The sequence below is a fragment of the Caretta caretta genome, chromosome 5 (genome assembly GCF_965140235.1).
Source record: "Caretta caretta isolate rCarCar2 chromosome 5, rCarCar1.hap1, whole genome shotgun sequence".
Classification (NCBI taxonomy): Eukaryota; Metazoa; Chordata; order Testudines; family Cheloniidae; genus Caretta; species Caretta caretta.
In genome coordinates, this window is record NC_134210.1 from 13,606,287 (window position 1) to 13,624,902 (window position 18,616).

An 18,616-nucleotide genomic window follows, 5' to 3' on the forward strand; every position below is an offset into this window, starting at 1 on the left:
TTTTCATCAGTAGATCTCAAAGCACTTTACATCATTATCCCCATTTTACTGATGGGAAGCTGAGGCACAGACAGGTGAAGTGACTTGCCCAAGGTCACCCAGCAGGCCAGTTGCAAAGCTAGGAATAGTCCCAGACCAGTGGTCTTTCCACTAGGCCACATTACTATGTGATCCTTAAGTACCCCTTCCACTCCTGTACATTTAGTTATACTTGAATGGGGATAATGATTGTGCTTTGAAATGTTTGCAGTATGTAGTTATTAACAGGGTGGGTGAGAGAAATCTCATCCACAGTCTAAGTCCCAAAACTGTGATAATTTTATTACATGGTTGTTACAATAACTTAAAGCATGTAAGAGAAGAGCGGTGTCTCTCTTGCTCCTTCCCCACCACCTGTCCTGCCATTTCCCACAACATGTAGCTCCCCCACCAACATTTCCAGATCTTCCTCCTCCCCCGCATCCCATCCCATCAAGCCATTAGTTGGCTTGTAGAAGCCATTAACACATAAGAAGTTGATCCTTGTAGTCTCCTGCCCTGTAGTGCTGCGACAGGAAACAGCTTACTGCAGGGCTGCATGTTACCTTGATTATGTAGCCTGAGCTGCACACTGAGCAGGGCCTCTGTCAAGGTTCCTTCCCCACTCTGAACTCTAGAGTACAGATGTGGGAACCTGCATGAAAAACCCCCTAAGCTTATTTTTACCAGCTTAGGTTAAAACTTCCTGTCATAAATATAAAGGGAAGGGTAAACCCCTTTGAAATCCCTCCTGGCCAGGGGAAAGCTCCTCTCACCTGTAAAGGGTTAAGAAGCTAAAGGTAACCTCGCTGGCACCTGACCAAAATGACCAATGAGGAGACAAGATACTTTCAAAAGCTGGGAGGAGGGAGAGAAACAAAGGGTCTGTGTGTCTGTCTATAGTCTGTCTTTGCTGGGGATAGACCAGGAATGGAGTCTTAGAACTTTTAGTAAGTAATCTAGCTAGGTACGTGTTAGATTATGATTTCTTTAAATGGCTGAGAAAAGAATTGTGCTGAATAGAATAACTATTTCTGTCTGTGTATCTTTTTTGTAACTTAAGGTTTTGCCTAGAGGGGGCCGTTATAAATCTGGTTGGCAGTGCAGTGGGGTTAAGGTAGGCTCCCCGCCTGCCATGGTGCCGTGCGGCTCCCAGAAGCAGCGGCATGTCCACCCTCCAGCTCCTATGCATAGAGGCAGCCAGGGGGCTCCACACGCTGCCTCCACTCCAAGTGCCAGCTTCGCAGCTCCCATTGGCTGGGAAACACCAATCTCGACTCAGATAGATAGGAGGGTCGGGTGAGGGTCTCAGACTCCTCCAGGGACAGGGACTCCCATATCCCAGCTCACATGGGAAAATAAGGAGAGGAGACTCAAACTCCCCAGATAGACAAGCCCCCTCCAGAACACGGCTCACATGATGGGAGCAAGGAATGGGGTTATACCTGTGTAGATAGGCTGGTGGGTGAGGGGCCCAGATCATGACACACACATGGGAGGGGAATGTGGGGCTGACAAGCACACCTGTCCCTATTCTGTCCCATTCACTTTATCACTCACCCTCATGTCCGCCTTCCCAGTGTCCCACCGTTTCCTCCCACTGTCCCAGTCCCCATCCCCTCCCCAACTCCCCCATTCCCACTTACTCTTCTAACCCTCATCACCCTCCCCTCTCAACCAGCATTTGCTTGCTTAATTTCTTTTCTTTTCTAAAAATAGTTTCAGCAGCATTTGATTATTCTGCTGTATTCAGATAACATGTCCCCCAAACAAATACCCCCCTTTGATTGGAGCAGATTGGAGCAATATGCTGCTTCTTTTACTTCAGATTTCTGCCCTTGGATGGATTTGAACTCAGAGTACATAAGGCAGAGCTCAGATTAAATGACTGTAACATAGCGTCAGAGTCACCCAGGTATTGTGATGGAAAGGTGTCTTTCTAGATAGTTAAAAGAAAAGGAGTACTTGTGGCACCTTAGAGACTAACCAATTTATTTGAGCATGAGCTTTCGTGAGCTACAGCTCACTTCATCGGATTTTTTTCTGGGGGCTGTATCTCAGGAACCCCTTAGTCAAATGGCCACAAATATAGCTCACTGACCATACCTTATGCCCCCATAAGGCACACCAAATTTCAAGGTAATCTGATTAACCATATAGATTTTAGAGCACTTAGAACAGTCGAGCTTTAAACAGAAAGAAGGTTTTAATCTTAACGATAGCAGAGCAAGTGCTGTTATAATTTATTCATCCATAGGAACACAGGAAAAGGGTTAAAACAACAGCAGCCTAACATACGTTGTCTAACCTAAATTTAACATTTGCCTCATGCAATTGGACTGGCCTGATTTAGCCTCGGTACCCCCACCCCGGTTTCCTGGGAACCGAGTTGCAGCCTGATTTTCTGGAACATGGCTGCTACTCTGAAGCCTGTAGACCATGTGTCTCCCTGTCTCCTCAGAGGAACAGCTTTTTAACCACTTTCTAGCTCTTTGTTTGAGAGTTTCGGACTAAAAACCCCTTAAACTGGAATCTCTCCCTGCCCTCACCCTGAAACCATCCAGATGCTGATTTCACATTAGTGGAGGTACACCTCAAAGGCATTATCACCTCCATTGTCTGTTTGAGTACAGATTACTGGGGCTGTCTCCAGCCATTGAGATTTGGTTCCTGCAAAGCTAACTAAGGCTGATTTAACTCTTTGTTACCCATTAACGAGCAAATACAATAACCACCAAGCCCACAGATATATGTATAACAGTCCTAATGATAATACATATAACACCTACATTCTTCTCAAGCCCTAAAGAAGCAGCAATAAAAATTTTCACCCTGTAGTGTCTTGCAGCTGAGGACCTCAAAGCATTTTATCACAGAAACATAGAAATGTAGGGCTGGAAGGGACCTCAAGATGTCATGCAGTCCATCCCCCAGGGGTGAGGCAGGATTAAGTGTGTTTAAGTATTTCTGACAAGTGTTTATCTAAACCTGTTCCAATGACAGGGATTCTGCACCTGTGATAAATGAAGTGGGGTAAGGGGTAGCTTCCTTTTATGCACCCCCAGCCAGCCAGTTAGCTATAAAATTCCTCTTAGTAGCTGTTCTCTACTTGCTTTACCTGTAAAGGGTTAAAAAGTTCATAGGTAAAAGGAAGGGAGTGGGCACCTGACCAAAAGAGCCAATGGGAAGGCTAAAACTTTTTAAAATTGGAAAAAAAACTTTCCCTTTGTCTGTCTGTTTGGTTCTCCCGGAGAGAAGGGACAGGGAGCAGCAATGCTGTAAGAGCTTGGGCCAGGTATGAAAAATCATCAGATCATACCTAGAAACTACTCATTTAAAATCCCAGATACGTAAGTAGATCAGGAAATGTCTAGGAAGACGCGATTAGGTTTGTCTCTGTTTATTTCTTTATAGCTTGTGGACTCCTCTGTGCTAACCCCAGGTGGTTTTGTTTTGCTTGTAACCTTTAAGCTGGCCCTCAAGGAAGCTATTCTTGATTCTTAATTTTTGTATTTGTTTTTTTTAAATCTACCAATAGCCTAAGTTTCCAGATGTACTTTCTTTCTTTTTTGTTCTTAATAAAATTTACCTTTTTTAAGAACAGGATTGGATTTTTTTGTGTCCTAAGAGGTTTGTGCACATGTTGTTTAATTATCTGGTGGCAACAGCTGATTTCCTTTGTTTTCTTTCTCAGCTCTTCCGCGGTTGGGGGTCAGGGTGGTGAAAGGGCTTGAGGGTACCCCACAGGAAGGAATTCCCAAGTGCGCCTTCCTGGGTTCTCAAAGGGGTTTTTGCAGTTGGGTGGTGGCAGCATCTACCCATCCAAGGTCAGAGAAAAGCTGTAACCTTGGTGGTTTAATACAAGCCTGGAGTGGCCAGTATTAATTTTTAAAATCCTTGCAGTGAAGTGCAAGAGTGGGGAATCAGCCATGAACGCACCCAACCTAGAAGACTTGTTCCAGTGTTTAACTATCCTTAGAGTTTAATTTTTTTTCTAATATCCAACCTAAATTTCCCTTGCTGCAAACTGAGCTGATTACTTCTTGTCCTACCATCAGTGGACATGGAGCACAATTGATCACAATCCTATTTATAACAATCTTCTACATATTTGAAAACTGTTATCAAATCTCCCTTTAGCCTTCTCTTCTCTAAACATGCCTGATTTCTTTCAACCTTCCATGTTTTCTAATTCTCTTTCAATTTTTGTTGCTCTCCTTTTGACTCTCTCTGGCTTGTTCACATCTTTCTTAAAGTATGTTGCCCACAACTGGGCACAGTACTCCAGTTGAGGCCTCACCAGTACTGAGTAAAGTGGAACAATCACTTCCCATGTCTTGTATGTGATATTCCTGTTAATAATTTCCACAATGACATTTTCCTTTTCCACAGCAGCATCATGCTGTTGACGCATATTGGATTTGTGATCCTCTATAACCCTCCAGATCCTCTTCCTCTGTACCGCTACCTAGTCAGTTATTCGCCATTTTATATTTATGTACTGGATTTTTCCTTCCTCAGTGTAGTATTTTTCGTTTAATAGCGTTTCATATTATTGATTTCAGACCAGTTCTCCAATTTATCAAGATCATTTTGAACCCTCCAAAGTGCTTGCAACCCCTTCCAGCTTGTTGTCACTCACAAATGTTATAAGCATACATGTCACTCTGTTATCCAAGTCATTAATGAAAATATTGAGTACCGGAGCCAAGACTAAGTCCTATCAGGACCCCACTAGATCCATCCTCCTAGTTTGACAGTAAACCATTAATAACTACTCTGAGCACAGTCTTTCATAATCTAGCCCTTAGACGCCTACATGCAAGTTTAGGCACATTAAATGCTCAAGCCTGAAACTCAGGTGAACAGTAGAACTAAAACAGCATCACCAGGTGCTCCCTAACAAATAAACTTTTTAAATTCAGGCCTCCTCTTCATAGCTGATTAAAAATAAATTTCAAAACCAGTGTGACATTTTAATAACATTTGCAATTACAATTATTCTTCATCTTTAGAGGAGCACTCAGCTGCTTACAGATCACTGAGTTCCATACGAGATCAAAATTTCCATATGAGATCAGACTCATGGTCCACCTAGTCCAGTGTCCTGTCTCCAACAATGACCAGCACCAGATGCTAGAGAGGCGCAAGAAGGTACAGGAAACCCCACAGCAAGTAGATGTGAGGTATCCTCCTCCCTTCCCCCATGGAAAGTCTCTGTTAAGTAAGTTTAATGCTTATGAAATACAGTTGAGAGGTTGTACTCAGTGATTCAGTTCTAAAAGCAATAGGATGGAATTCTTCTTGAATAAATGGAGTCCTGTTAAGCTCCTTAATTAAAGCTACAGGTGATAAACATGTATTGAGTACTTGCATGTACGAAAGGTGCCCATTTCCTTGTGTGTGTACGTATAAAAATATAGCGTACACCCTTTTGGAATATATATCTTTACAAAACTTTTTAGACCTCATTTCAGTTAAGCATTTAAATATTTTTATACACACATAAACATTCAAATCTTGTACTTTCCATTTAAAAACGGAATGGAAATTGCATGAGAAGAAAGAAAATATACTTTAAGAAACAACTGTATTCTGGCCTGATCTTTCCCATCTCTATTGTTAAGTCGGCTCAAAACAGAGCCTACAATTTCAAACACTTTGTGCAGTTAATGGTGCAAAAATAAAATCCCACTGGAAAATCAGTGCCAAAAAAAGAGGCTAATTGAATTGCACAGGTCTATCTGTGCATCACTGAAACAAAGAGGATTTATTTCTATTCAGTCACTAAACAAGCCTCTATAAGGAGTCCTTGATTCTTACCTGGCATGACTTCAGTCACTAGAGGTCCCTCCGCAGGGAGCTCCCTGATGATCTCATTGTCGTCTTCATTTATATCCAGCCAACGGCCACAGTTGAACGTATATTTCTCTTTTGTCAGCGTTTTCAGCAGAGTTATCTTAATTAAACCGAAACACCACATGAGTTCACAGGCTTAAAAACAAAAATGACAAGCTCCTAATAAGCTCTGCTAGGGGAGGAAGGGTAGGTTCAGAGCAATGAAAGAATAAGTATTAATAATTAGCGAACCTATTCAGATTTGCGTACTATGCTCATCGTTGTGGTATATGAGCACCTACCAGAATTAGGACATTGAACAAAGAGGTTAACATCTGTCAAATCTGAGTCCTTTTCATTCCTTTTCTTCTCCACTCTCCTCAAGGCAAAACCGTTGATTCAATCACATCTGCCCTCCCCCAAAAAACTTGGAAAAAAGTTTTGATCAAGCTCATTATTATTCAGAATTTCTTATGTGCTCACACTACACCCAGCAGCACTATACAGACAACATAGAGATAACATACAGATAATTCATGCAATCATACAGATTGCAAGTTCAAAGCAGAAAAACGCAGAACAGGCAAGACACACTGGGTGGAATGACTGGGATTTTTGTTTAAATGTAACCATTATTGTTGGGTTATGTATCATGAAGATGTGAGTCTGTAGGAGAGATATGAATGGGGAGAGGGTGGTGGCTTGGTGATGAAAATAATGTCCAGTGCTGAAAGGCCATCTAAACTTCGCAGCTTGGGCTTATCTTTACTAAGAAATAACGAGGATAACTATTTAAAGTACTACTGATACTCCGAATTTGGAAGGAAAAAAAATCCCATTTTCCCTGAGTAGCTTTTCTCCTCTTTCGTTAGTCCAGCCCATCTTCCAGTGTGACGACCTCCCACCCAGCAGCCTCATGGAATAAGAAATGTCATGAACTGCTGTCCTCAACATTTTCTACATGGTTTCATTGACAAATGTGCTACCCACATGACTTACCTGTGTTTATTACATAGGGCCTCAGGGCCAACCAAGAATGAGGCCCCATTGTGCTAGGTGCTGTACAAACACAGAGTAGTAGATGGTCTCTGCCCTGAAGATCTTACAATATCAATAGACAAGAAGACACAGAGTGAGGGTAAGAGTATAAAACAGAAGCAGAGTGAACAATGTGGTGGTGGGAAAACATAGCTAAAACATGGCTCCCATCATCTCAGAACTCTTCATCTTCCCTCCGAACCCCTCCCTGCTATCTCCTTTCTCAATCACCACAGACAACTCCACCATTCTGCCAGTCAGTCATGCCTGAAACCTGGGGGTCATCTTCAACTAGGACCTCTCGTTAAGCCCTCGTATCCAGGCTACATCTAAATCTTGCTGATTCTTTCAGCATAACATTGCTAAAATACAGCCTTTCCTGTCCTTCTACAACAGCTAAAGTTCTTGTCCAGGCTCTCATCACCTTGTGTCATGATTACTGCAACAGCCTTTTCTCTGGCCTGGACAAATGCAATCTTGCTATGTTCATATCCATTCAGAATGCTGCTGTAAAGATCATTTTCTAGCCCATCACTTTGACTGTGTCACCCCTCTCTCAGCATCCCTCCACCGGCTCCCCCTGCTCTACCACATCAAACATAAGCGAGTTGTTTTCATGTTCAGTGCCTTTTATGACCTGACCCCACCCTACCTTTTATCTCTCATCCAGTATCGAAAGTTTGACTCCCGCCTCCAATCAGCCCATGACGCCAGCCTCCATCGCCCATTTGTTACACTGTCAAACAAGCATCTTTGTGCTTTCTCCAGCACTTCCCGTCCCACTTGGGAGGAGCTCCCCACCACTAACTCATTATCTTCCTTCAAAATCTCCTTAAAACTCTCCTTTGCTGTAAGACCTACACAAAACTTGACATCAGTTAGAGGTGGCTGGTGTGCTGACGCTACTGCCTACAACGCTGACCAATATTGCCTCATTGTTTCCTTGTACTCCCCCATTTGTCTGTCTGTATCCATTTGTTGTCTCACGTCTTCTATTTAGACTTAGAGTGTCAGCTCTGTTTTTGTGTTCTGCGTTTGTACAGCACCTGGCACAATGGGGTCCTGGTCTGTGCTTGGGGCTCCTAGGTGCTCTGGCAATACAAATAGATAATAATAATCAACATATTAGTTCCACTAATTTGGGGGGTAAAGGGAGTTAGTTAGGAGGGGATCAGCTAAACAGAAAGAAAAGGAAAGGAAGGGGGCCGAGGAGGAGAGGGTAAGGGGGACAGATGTGGACTGGAGCTGAGGTCAAGGGACTGTGAGGGAGAGAGGGGGAGGGTTGGAACAACCAGCCAATCGGCACAGGGAGGAGAAAGTCCAGTTAAAACTATAGAAACTGCGCTGAATGTCTAAGGTCCAGACGTCCCTGCTTGGCTGCTTCTGCCCCTCCCAGCTGGAATCTCTGGTTGGCTGCTCTCTGCAGTCTTTCCCCAAGGCCACATGGCACAGGGGAAGGAGGCACCATCTGCATACTAGTCCTGTTGCTGCTATGATGCCACAAGCCTGGAAAAGATCATCTCCAGGGTAAAAAGTAGCAGGCTCAAACTCAACCAGGTGAGACCAAAGTCACGCTGGTCAGCAGGGTTAAACACGTTGAAGAACATGCTGGGAGATTGTCCTCATCTCCCATTGCAGGCACACACCCCTTCATCCCCATTCATCAGAAAGTGATCTGGGACCTTGGGGTCTTGTTTGACACATCGTGATACCCTAGAGGATCACCTAGAATCCATGACAAAAAACATTTTTTCCCCATGTCCAGCTTGCTAAGAAATGCCACCCCTTCCTCCCAGACAAGGACATCGCCCTGGCAATCTATGCATTTGTCACCTCCAGGCCGGGTTACGGCAATTCACCTGAACCTGAACTTGAAGACAAAAACAACACAAAGACTCCAGCTTGTATAAAATGTAGAGGCCTGGCTTCTCTGTAGACTAGGTCTCTGTGCTTCAGTCCCTCCACTGGCTCACAGTCTGAGTCCACTTCCAGTTCAGGACCTTGAACATTATTAGTAGTTTAGGTCCCAGTTATATTAGAGACTACATCATCATCTACAAACTGCCGAGACAGCTGCAGTTTTAGTCTTCTGAGACAATGCAGATCACAAAGCCAGGAAGAAGTGTGAGAGAGCTGGAAATAAGGTGTTCTTGGTCAAGGGAAATAGCTATGGAACAAACTAGCAGAGAAGACTGGACACCCAGAATCTGACTACCCGTAAATTCATGCTGCAAGACTTCTCTGTTTGATAAAGACTGACCAGAATGATAGTTACAACAACAATCCCCATGCAAAAAAATCCTCAACCTTCCACCCTCCCTGAAAAAAGTTACCCAACACAGATCTTCCTGTTAGCGAAGAGGAGGAGCTGGAAACTCCATGAACTCCAGTAGGGATCTTGCCATGCCAATTCATTTGACCTTGGAGGCACTCAGAAACTACGGTGATGGGTGCCAGTATGAAACCCAACAGTAGATAGTTTCGGTGGTGCTGCCGACTTCATACATGCTGAGTTGAGTGTTTCTATGGTGAAGCAACATGGTCCAGAACCCAGGCACTGTAACACACAGACTCTGGGGCAGAAGCCAGGATAGACATCTCAGTTGCACTAAATGTAGAAATGGTCAAGTGCAAAATGGTCCCACCAGCTCTAGTGAATCCTGGTGACCTCCAGATTCTTTCAGGTGCTCCACAAAGAGGCTGCATTTGCTTATGCTCCAAAGAATGGCACACCGAGATAAATCTATTGTGGGAACATGTCATTTCCCAGAGTCCAATAATTATCTTAAGGCAACTAGCTGAGGGTCCTCTGGAATCCCATCATTCCCCACGGTGTATTCCTTGCCCTTGTGATGGAGGACTGAATACAAAACCTTCCAGAACCCATTCTAAACATTCCTAGCTGCCCACTGGGGTTACTCAAGAGCTCCCTCACTTAAATGAGGGAGTGTCCTGGCGGGAGCAAGACAAGACCATTCCATCTGATATAAAGATGATATATTCCCACAGCAGCCCCACTTATTGCTCACAGCAGGCAGTGAAGAGAGTGAATGGAGTCCCTCAGAGTGACAAAATGGGGATTCCTCCTCAGTATGGCATCATCCCCTCCTTCAGGAGAAAAAGCGACAGCAAGCAAAGGCTCATGAAGCATGAATAACTCTGCATGTATCTTCAGAACTAGTATGATCTGTAATATTTCACAGTTTACTAGCTCAACTAGAACCTGCCTAAGCATGTACGGCTTCCTCAGTGTGAAAGAGGGCAGAGTCCAGCCCAATTGCATTAGAGATACTAAAGAATAAACAATGTGACCTTATTAAATGGTAAATGGCGAATCACTGTTATTTATGGCTGTAGTGTGAAATGAATGTTTTCTTCGGCACAATCTTCCAAGCGATCCAGAGCTGGTCTGGTGGCCTAGTGACAGCATGCTGCATTTTTTGGCTGATAGAATAAAGCTTAGGGATGAACTCCATGCCTCCAGACCTAGGCAAAGGCTGACAGCATCATATTCAGTGTCAAAGTAATGGAGAAACAAACTAGACCCTTCTTCACAAGAACATTTTCCTGCTGGATAAGTAACAAAGAGAACTAGTGCTGGCTGAGTGAGAGAAATAAGAAATGAGTAAAGATTTTTTAGTAGGTTATCGTTTATCCCCCCCAGACAGGACAGGGGTGCCCTCTAAAGCACAGCCCCCACTGTTTCCCTCACTGAAGATGTAAATGACTGATTTGAAGCGTGGGGCTTCCAGCATTATCCATTGGGAGACTGTGTCACACCCTCCCAGACCTCGCTGTTAGGAATCTTTTTCTCTTAACAGTCAGCCAAAACAGGCTGGGAAGGCACTTGCTTGCGGGTCCTGCTGCATAAGATAATGTGTCTGAGAGCCCCAGGAAAGCATATCTATACTGCAGGCAAGGGGGGAATATAGTTGTCTGTGTAAGACGGGGAGAAGGGATGTACCCTTCAGGCACTGAAGTCCAGGCTGTTGGGTGCTGCCATTTTCCATGCCTCTCATCTCCTGCAGTGACTGCACTCAACAGGAATATTAGACCGCTGGCTTCCTGCCCCATTACTATTCCTTGGCTTACTTATCACAGTAAATGCTACAAGAGTGGGCTGATCTACACACATTCCTTTCCGCACCTGCTACCCAACGTGTCATCTTCATGAAGTATCAGGAGACCCAAATCCCCACTGAAATCTTAGTCCCCTGCAATGAAGACTGGGCTAGCTTCTAGTCCTCAGACTGGCTAGTGCTAAAAGAATTATATGTGAAATCCAGGACCTCTAACTTGGCGGGAGTTAGGAACAATGAGGGGCACTCCTCTCTCCCCTCCTGCCATCAGGACCTGAGCACAGCACCAAAACTTCCTCGGGAATCGGCTCAGATTAAACAAAGGACTTGGAAACAGTTCCCATTTCTGAGGGTAAGTTTTCTTGCAATCCGACAGCCAAAGTGGCTGGGCTGAATACTGGGGTGGCGTGGGGTTGGGTGGTGGGAGGGGAACTGCCATGGAGCTGAGAGGAGAAGGAATCCTTTCCCAAAACCCATGAAACACCAACAGGAGTCACTCTCTAGCTACTACTGCACTGGAAAGTTGTGGTATCTCCTGCAGCACCCGCACCCCTACTCAGAAGGGGACAATATTCAGTGTGCCTTTGTAGCAGCCTATCCACCAGCCATGCTCCCTCTTTTCCACTTGGTATCCCACACAGCTGGGCTAGATAAAGGCATGCAGGGAGCCCCAGTGGAGCTGTGCTCTGCTATATGCAGAGCGCATGCACCTTCCATGCAGACTCCCCAGATCCTGATCCATTGCACAGCAGCTCCACACACTCTTGTAAATGGAGATACCAATTCAGACTCCTAATATCAGACCATAGCATACTGAATGCAGCTGCTTGCTCATTAGCACAGCATATTGTCTGTAAAATGTCTCTTGTCTTGGCGACAAGAGAGGATGACTTGCTCCATTGAAAGCGGACTTGGCTTTTTCAGGTGCAGTCTGCCTTTCCATCATCTCACCTTGTCTAGATGCCAGCCAGCAAAAGGACTCCTCTTCTCATGCCATATCCGGAGCTTATAAAATGTGCCCAGATCAGGGAGCTCAATCTACATAAACAAACACAAACATACCCAAAACGGCACATTACATAACTCAGCAAGGCACATACATTGCTCTTTAAAACCTCCTGTAATCCACAGCTTCCAATGAGGGTCAACAGGAGGAAGAACAGGAGCTGAGAATGAATGCTGTTAGAAAGGTATCATTCTCTACACTGCAATGACAGCTTGGTGAATTTACTTTCATGATAAATAACGTAAGGTCGGAATCCTGCAACCCTTAGTCATGAAAGTCGCTGAAGTCACGGCATGGAGTAGAATTTTCTGCCATAGTTTGGAGTTCTGCCTTAGATAGGATACTGACACACACCCATACACCGTGTTCTCCTGGTGTTGCACACCTAGAGCCCCAACATCAGAGCCAACATTTTCCAGATGAGGAGGACTGCATAGAAACCAATGTGGGGACAATCATTCATAGATACTAAGGTCAGAAGGGATCATTATGATCATCTAGTCTGACCTCCTGCACAATGCAGGCCACAGAATCTCACCCACCCACTCCTGCGATAGACCTCTCACCTATGTCTGAACTATTGAAGTCCTCAAATTGTGGTTTAAAGACTTCAAGGAGAAGAGAATCCTCCAGCAAGTGACCCGTGCCCCATGCTACAAAGGAAGGCAAAAAACCTCCAGGGCCTCTTCCAATCTGCCCTGGAGGAAAATTCCTTCCCAACCCCAAATATGGCGATCAGCTGAACCCTGAGCATATGGGCAAGATTCACCAGCCAGATATTACATAAAATTCTTTCCTGGGTAACTCAGATCCCACCCCATCTAATATCCCATCACAGGCCATTGGGCCTATTTACCATGAATATTTAATTACCAAAACCATGTTATCCCATCATACCATCTCCTCCATAAACTTATCAAGTTTAATCTTAAAGCCAGATAAATCTTTTGCCCCCACTGCTTCCCTTGGAAGGCTATTCCAGAACTTCACTCCTTTGACGATTAGAAACCTTCGTCTAATTTCAAGTCTAAACTTCCCAATGACCAGTTTATATCCATTTGTTCTTGTGTCCACATTGGTACTGAGCTTAAATAATTCCTCTCCCTCTCCGGTATTCATCCCTCTGATATATTTATAGAGAGCAATCATATCTCCCCTCAACCTTCTTTTAGTTAGGCTAAACAAGCCAAGCTCCTTGAGTCTCCTCTCATAAGACAAGTTTTCCATTCCTTGGATCATCCTAGTAGCCCTTCTCTTTACCTGTTCCAGTTTGAATTCATCCTTCTTAAACATGGGAGACCAGAACTGCACACAGTATTCCAGGTGAGGTCTCACCAGTGCCTTTTATAACGGTTCTAAAACCTCCTTATCCCTACTGGAAATACCTCTCCTGATGCATCCCAAGACCGCATTAGCTTTTTTCATAGCCATATCACATTGGCAGCTCATAGTCATCCTATGATCAACCAATACTCCAGGTCCTTCTCCTCCTCTGTTACTTCTAATTTATGCATCCCCAGCTTATAACTAAAATTCTTGTTAATCCCTAAATGCATGACCTTACACTTCTCACTATTAAATTTCATCCTATTACTATTACTCCAGTTTACAAGGTCATCCAGATCCTCCTGTATTGGCCTGAGCTGTTCACTGTTGGACACTGAGGAGAATCCACTGTCCCCTGAATAAATCATCTGAATAAGGGCTGTCAGCTATAATATTTGGAGCACCTTCATCTCACGGCATTATTCTTGTCTGAATCCTCCACAGCTGTTCATAGAATCATAGAATATCAGGGTTGGAAGGGACCCCTGAAGGTCATCTAGTCCAACCCCCTGCTCAAAGCAGGACCAATTCCCAGTTAAATCATCCCAGCCAGGGCTTTGTCAAGCCTGACCTTAAAAACCTCTAAGGAAGGAGATTCTACCACCTCCCTAGGTAATGCATTCCAGTGTTTCACCACCCTCTTAGTGAAAAAGTTTTTCCTAATATCCAATCTAAACCTCCCCCACTGCAACTTGAGATCATTACTCCTCGTTCTGTCATCTGCTACCATTGAGAACAGTCTAGAGCCATCCTCTTTGGAACCCCCTTTCAGGTAGTTGAAAGCAGCTATCAAATCCCCCATCATTCTTCTCTTCTGCAGGCTAAACAATCCCAGCTCCCTCAGCCTCTCCTCATAAGTCATGTGTTCTAGACCCCTAATCATTTTTGTTGCCCTTCGCTGGACTCTCTCCAATTTATCCACATCCTTCTTGTCGTGTGGGGCCCAAAACTGGACACAGTACTCCAGATGAGGCCTCACCAATGTTGAATAGAGGGGAACGATCACGTCCCTCGATCTGCTCGCTATGCCCCTACTTATACATCCCAAAATGCCATTGGCCTTCTTGGCAACAAGGGCACACTGCTGACTCACATCTAGCTTCTCGTCCATTGTCACCCCTAGGTCCTTTTCCGCAGAACTGCTGCCTAGCCATTCGGTCCCTAGTCTGTAGCGGTGCATTGGATTCTTCCATCCTAAGTGCAGGACCCTGCACTTATCCTTATTGAACCTCATCAGATTTCTTTTGGCCCAATCCTCCAATTTGTCTAGGTCCTTCTGTATCCTATCCCTCCCCTCCAGCGTATCTACCACTCCTCCCAGTTTAGTATCATCCGCAAATTTGCTGAGAGTGCAATCCACACCATCCTCCAGATCATTTATGAAGATATTGAACAAAACCGGCCCCAGGACCGACCCTTGGGGCACTCCACTTGATACCGGCTGCCAACTAGACATGGAGCCATTGATCACTACCCGTTGAGCCCGACAATCTAGCCAGCTTTCTACCCACCTTATAGTGCATTCATCCAGCCCATACTTCCTTAACTTGCTGACAAGAATACTGTGGGAAACAAACAAACAAAGCCTCCAAAACATATGCACTTCTTTCTGTGAGAAGGCTACAGCTTCAGCTAGATAGAGGAATTATTGTTACAACAGGGTAAGTAACTCTTTGCTTTTTAACCTTCTTCTGGACAACCCATAACTAAGTTTTAAGGACGTGTCATAGCCAGTCAAATGCAAGCATGTCAAGGAATTAGGGGTACTAGCATGCACAGGAAGCTCTTACCCAACCCCAACTCTGCAGGCAATATTGACATCAGTCCTGGTTACTCTTTGAGGAACATGTCCAAGGAGACTGGAGACATGGCCAGGTTAAGACTATAAACTATTTGGGACAGGAACCTTGTCTGCTACTTGTTCTTTATAGAGCCCAGAGCACTTTTTGGCACTGTACACAAACTATTCCTAAGCATACTAATAGCCATGACAGTCACACTTGTGCAAGTGCAAAGAAGCTAGTGCTGCACGGAATGTGGATAGACTGCTCTTCCCAAGGTTCTAACAAGAGCTGTTGGTCCATGAGCTCCACGCACCCCAGCACCACTGGAGGTACTGTGCGTGTTCCTCACCTCTGCAGGCATAATGGACCATCTCCTCCACTGGCAGAAATGGGTGCAGCAAATGAACTGGAGTCAATGGAGCTGTGCCAATTTACGTCAGCTGAGGATATAGCCTGGAGCTCTGGAGGGAACATACTATGCAATACGCAATCAATACACAATCATTTCTTCAAGTCACCAGCGCCGGAACAGCCATAAGCCCTATTTTAAGAACTTGGGCCAGATCCTCAGCTGGTGTAAATCTTCGTGTCTCCATGGAAGTCAATGGAATTATACCTATTTACATCAGCTGAGGATTTGTCTAAAGCTTAAAGTGGGATTTAATTGGTGTATAGGCCTTGGGCTGCTGGCCCTCTGCAAAGGGGTAAAATTCGCCCTAAGAGAACCGCAGTCAAGTCCTTCCACCACAAATGCAAAGTTCTGACCGTGAACTTGTCAGTTTGTCCAGATTCGAAGTTGTCTGAATTGTTGTCCAGTTTCATTTCATCTGACTTCCCCTTGTCTCCGTAAATCTGGAGGAAGATGCTGGCATCTGTCCCTGCATTCTTAATGTCACTTGTCCAGATCCAAAGTGACCAGGGATTTTCTACAAAGAAGATTCAAACCATTTTATAAACAAAACAGCAAATAAAAATATCAAAACATGCTGGTACAAACATTCCTATAACTTCACTAGGACAAGAGGAGGCTGTGTATTTATATGAGGAAAATTCAGGCCTTTTATCCTCTTAGGTATATAGATAATTGGGTACCTATAGTCATACAGGAATAAGGTGTCCATGCATTGCATGGAGATTTAACCATGTGACTCCCTTTAAACTATAAGTAGCAGCTGAAAGCCTGTGCTGTTGTAATTTGTAAAGTCATGTGTAAAAAAGCCAAAAATGTCTGAGAACTTAAAAACTGGACAGTAACAGACCAAAAGAGCTCCTGGCCATGCTTGTGTCTGTTTGTATCACTTCACACTGATTTAACAGACAATCTAGGCTTCAGAGTGATGTGTGGGGTTATTTTGTGTGTTGGTTGTGCTGTTGTGTGGGTGGTTGGGTTGTTTTGTGTGTGGGTTGTGTTGTGCTGGGAGAGTTGTGTTGATTTGTGTGGATAGCAAATGAGGGGTGTGCGCTGTGGTGAGGAACTATGTGAGTTTGGGGTTATAGTGTGTGAAGGTTGTGTCGTTGTATGAGGGTTGTGGTATGCTGGGAGGGTTATGTGGATTTGTGCAGGCAGCAAATAAGCGGTGTGTGCTGCCATAAGGGGCTACATGTGTATACTGGTTGTGCTGTCTAAATGATTGTGTCGATATGTGTCTAGATGAGGTGGGTTGTGCTGGGTGATTTGTGTTGATTTGTGTGTGTGGCAGTTGGGTACATGGGTGTGGCAGTTGGGCCATCTAATCCATCATGTGTGCAGTCTCCCTCAACCAATGAAATTGTTGCACACAAATTAGCTGCAAAGTAAGGGTGTTGATTGGTTGAGTTACCTTTGGTATAACAGTGGTATACAACACTTGGAGTGGCATAGATCCATGCCTTACTGTAGTTGTACATTGCACAGGTGTAATTCGTAAAAGCAAATTAGCCAGGAACTTATAAAAATTGGACAGTAACAGACTGCAAAACCCAGTGATTATTTGGTTGCCAGGGGACTAAAGGGGTCGAAGAAGAAGGAACCAAGCACAGAGTCTGGATGGAGCTGTCAGAGGAGATTAGGAGTTCCCCAAACATTTGCCACATCTTTGCAGATCTTAGTGGCTCTATAAATCTGAAGTCTTCAGGCTGTTACCCTACTCATCTCCTGTCCAAACCTCCCTCCACATCAAGTGACACAGGGTGTTTGGATAGCAAGGAGGTTCTCATAAGCAGGGTTTGGTAAGCAGAGATTCTTCTGGATATAAGCACCAAAGAGAGACAGGAATCATTTGGTGCAAAGGGTTCCAGAATAAAATTAAGGAAGGAAAATTTTTGGTTGTACAGCAAGAAAAGCTTCCTAACGGTGAGATCTATTAGTCTGTGGAAAACTCTTCCAAAAGCAGTGCAGGCAGACTTGTCTCTGTGGACATTTAAAATGAGTTTGAACAATACTCCAATAAATGTACAGTAGGGAACAATTCTGCACTGGCAAGCTGATGGGCTGGATGACATAAGAGGTTTTCCCCATCTTCAGCTTCTACAATTCTTTAATGTGGCATTTAAAGGGCACAGATTTCTCAAGGCTAATGTTCTCTGCCCATCTCGCATACAATAGCAACCAGGGAATTACCCTGTCAATAACAATCAGAGTTGATAATATGGCAGTTAAAGGTCATAAATGCTTTAGTTGAATGGACTGCGTCAGAGACATAATGCGACGATAACATTAAATAACATTTAGATAAACTTAGTTTAAATGAAACTGCTGCTTAAACAGGACAAACTGGAATCCACGGAGACATCCTGATTAAATAGCATCTATTTTGTTAATTAAAATGTTTTGCTTACATGTACATTCTAATGAGGACGAAATAGTAGGAACTCCCTTCTTGCTGCAAAGACACCAAACAGGTCTTGAACCATGTTGCTACCATATTGCCCTCTGCTAGATGGAATGGCACACTGAGCCAAATGCCTTTGAGCATGCCTCCCTCTAATGCAGGGGGATCAAATGCTTAACTTTGCTACCTGGAGAGGCACATTCTGCAGTTGGTCAAGATGACAAAATACTATTGGACTTTTTACTCCTGTCCTACCCACCCTAAGTGAAAAATAAGGTTTGCAAGCTGTGTAAAATCAACAACAATGGTTGCTTCTTTTATTTTTCCTCTTTTCCATTTTTTTAGGATGCCCTGGGGTGGGAGTTGGGGAGGGTATTCAGCTTCACTAGCAGATCAGGTTTTAATATTATAGGGAGAACAACTCTAGATCTAACATGCTTACAGTGTAAAGGTGCTATAGGGACTCTTTTCATGGCCAGTGACCCAACCTGAGAAGCCCATAATTCTTCTACATAAGAAAACTGGTGCATTCCTTTACGATATTTTAAAAGTTTAATTTCTTGAAACCCGCAAACCCATGTCCATCTCAATGTCTCAAACTGGAATTAAAGCAAGACCTGAGAGCTTTGATCACTGCATTACCTAGGCCTCTGCCTTGCAGAACAGACTACCTGTATTGTGTCAGGATAGGTAGCATCCAAGTTTGAGGGTAGAAGG

The 18,616-nt window shown here is 44.2% G+C and overlaps 1 protein-coding gene across 1 annotated transcript in view; it reads right to left on the bottom strand.

Moving 5' to 3' along the window:
- LOXHD1 (lipoxygenase homology PLAT domains 1) overlaps nt 1-18,616 on the bottom strand; it is a 315,277-nt gene that overhangs the window by 145,994 nt on the left and 150,667 nt on the right. The window contains exons 16-18 of the mRNA XM_075128349.1: nt 15,855-16,015; nt 11,925-12,011; nt 5,842-5,977 (exon numbers count right to left, since the gene is read on the bottom strand). Coding sequence (XP_074984450.1) covers nt 5,842-5,977; nt 11,925-12,011; nt 15,855-16,015 — 384 coding nt within the window. The remainder of the gene's footprint in view (nt 1-5,841; nt 5,978-11,924; nt 12,012-15,854; nt 16,016-18,616) is intronic.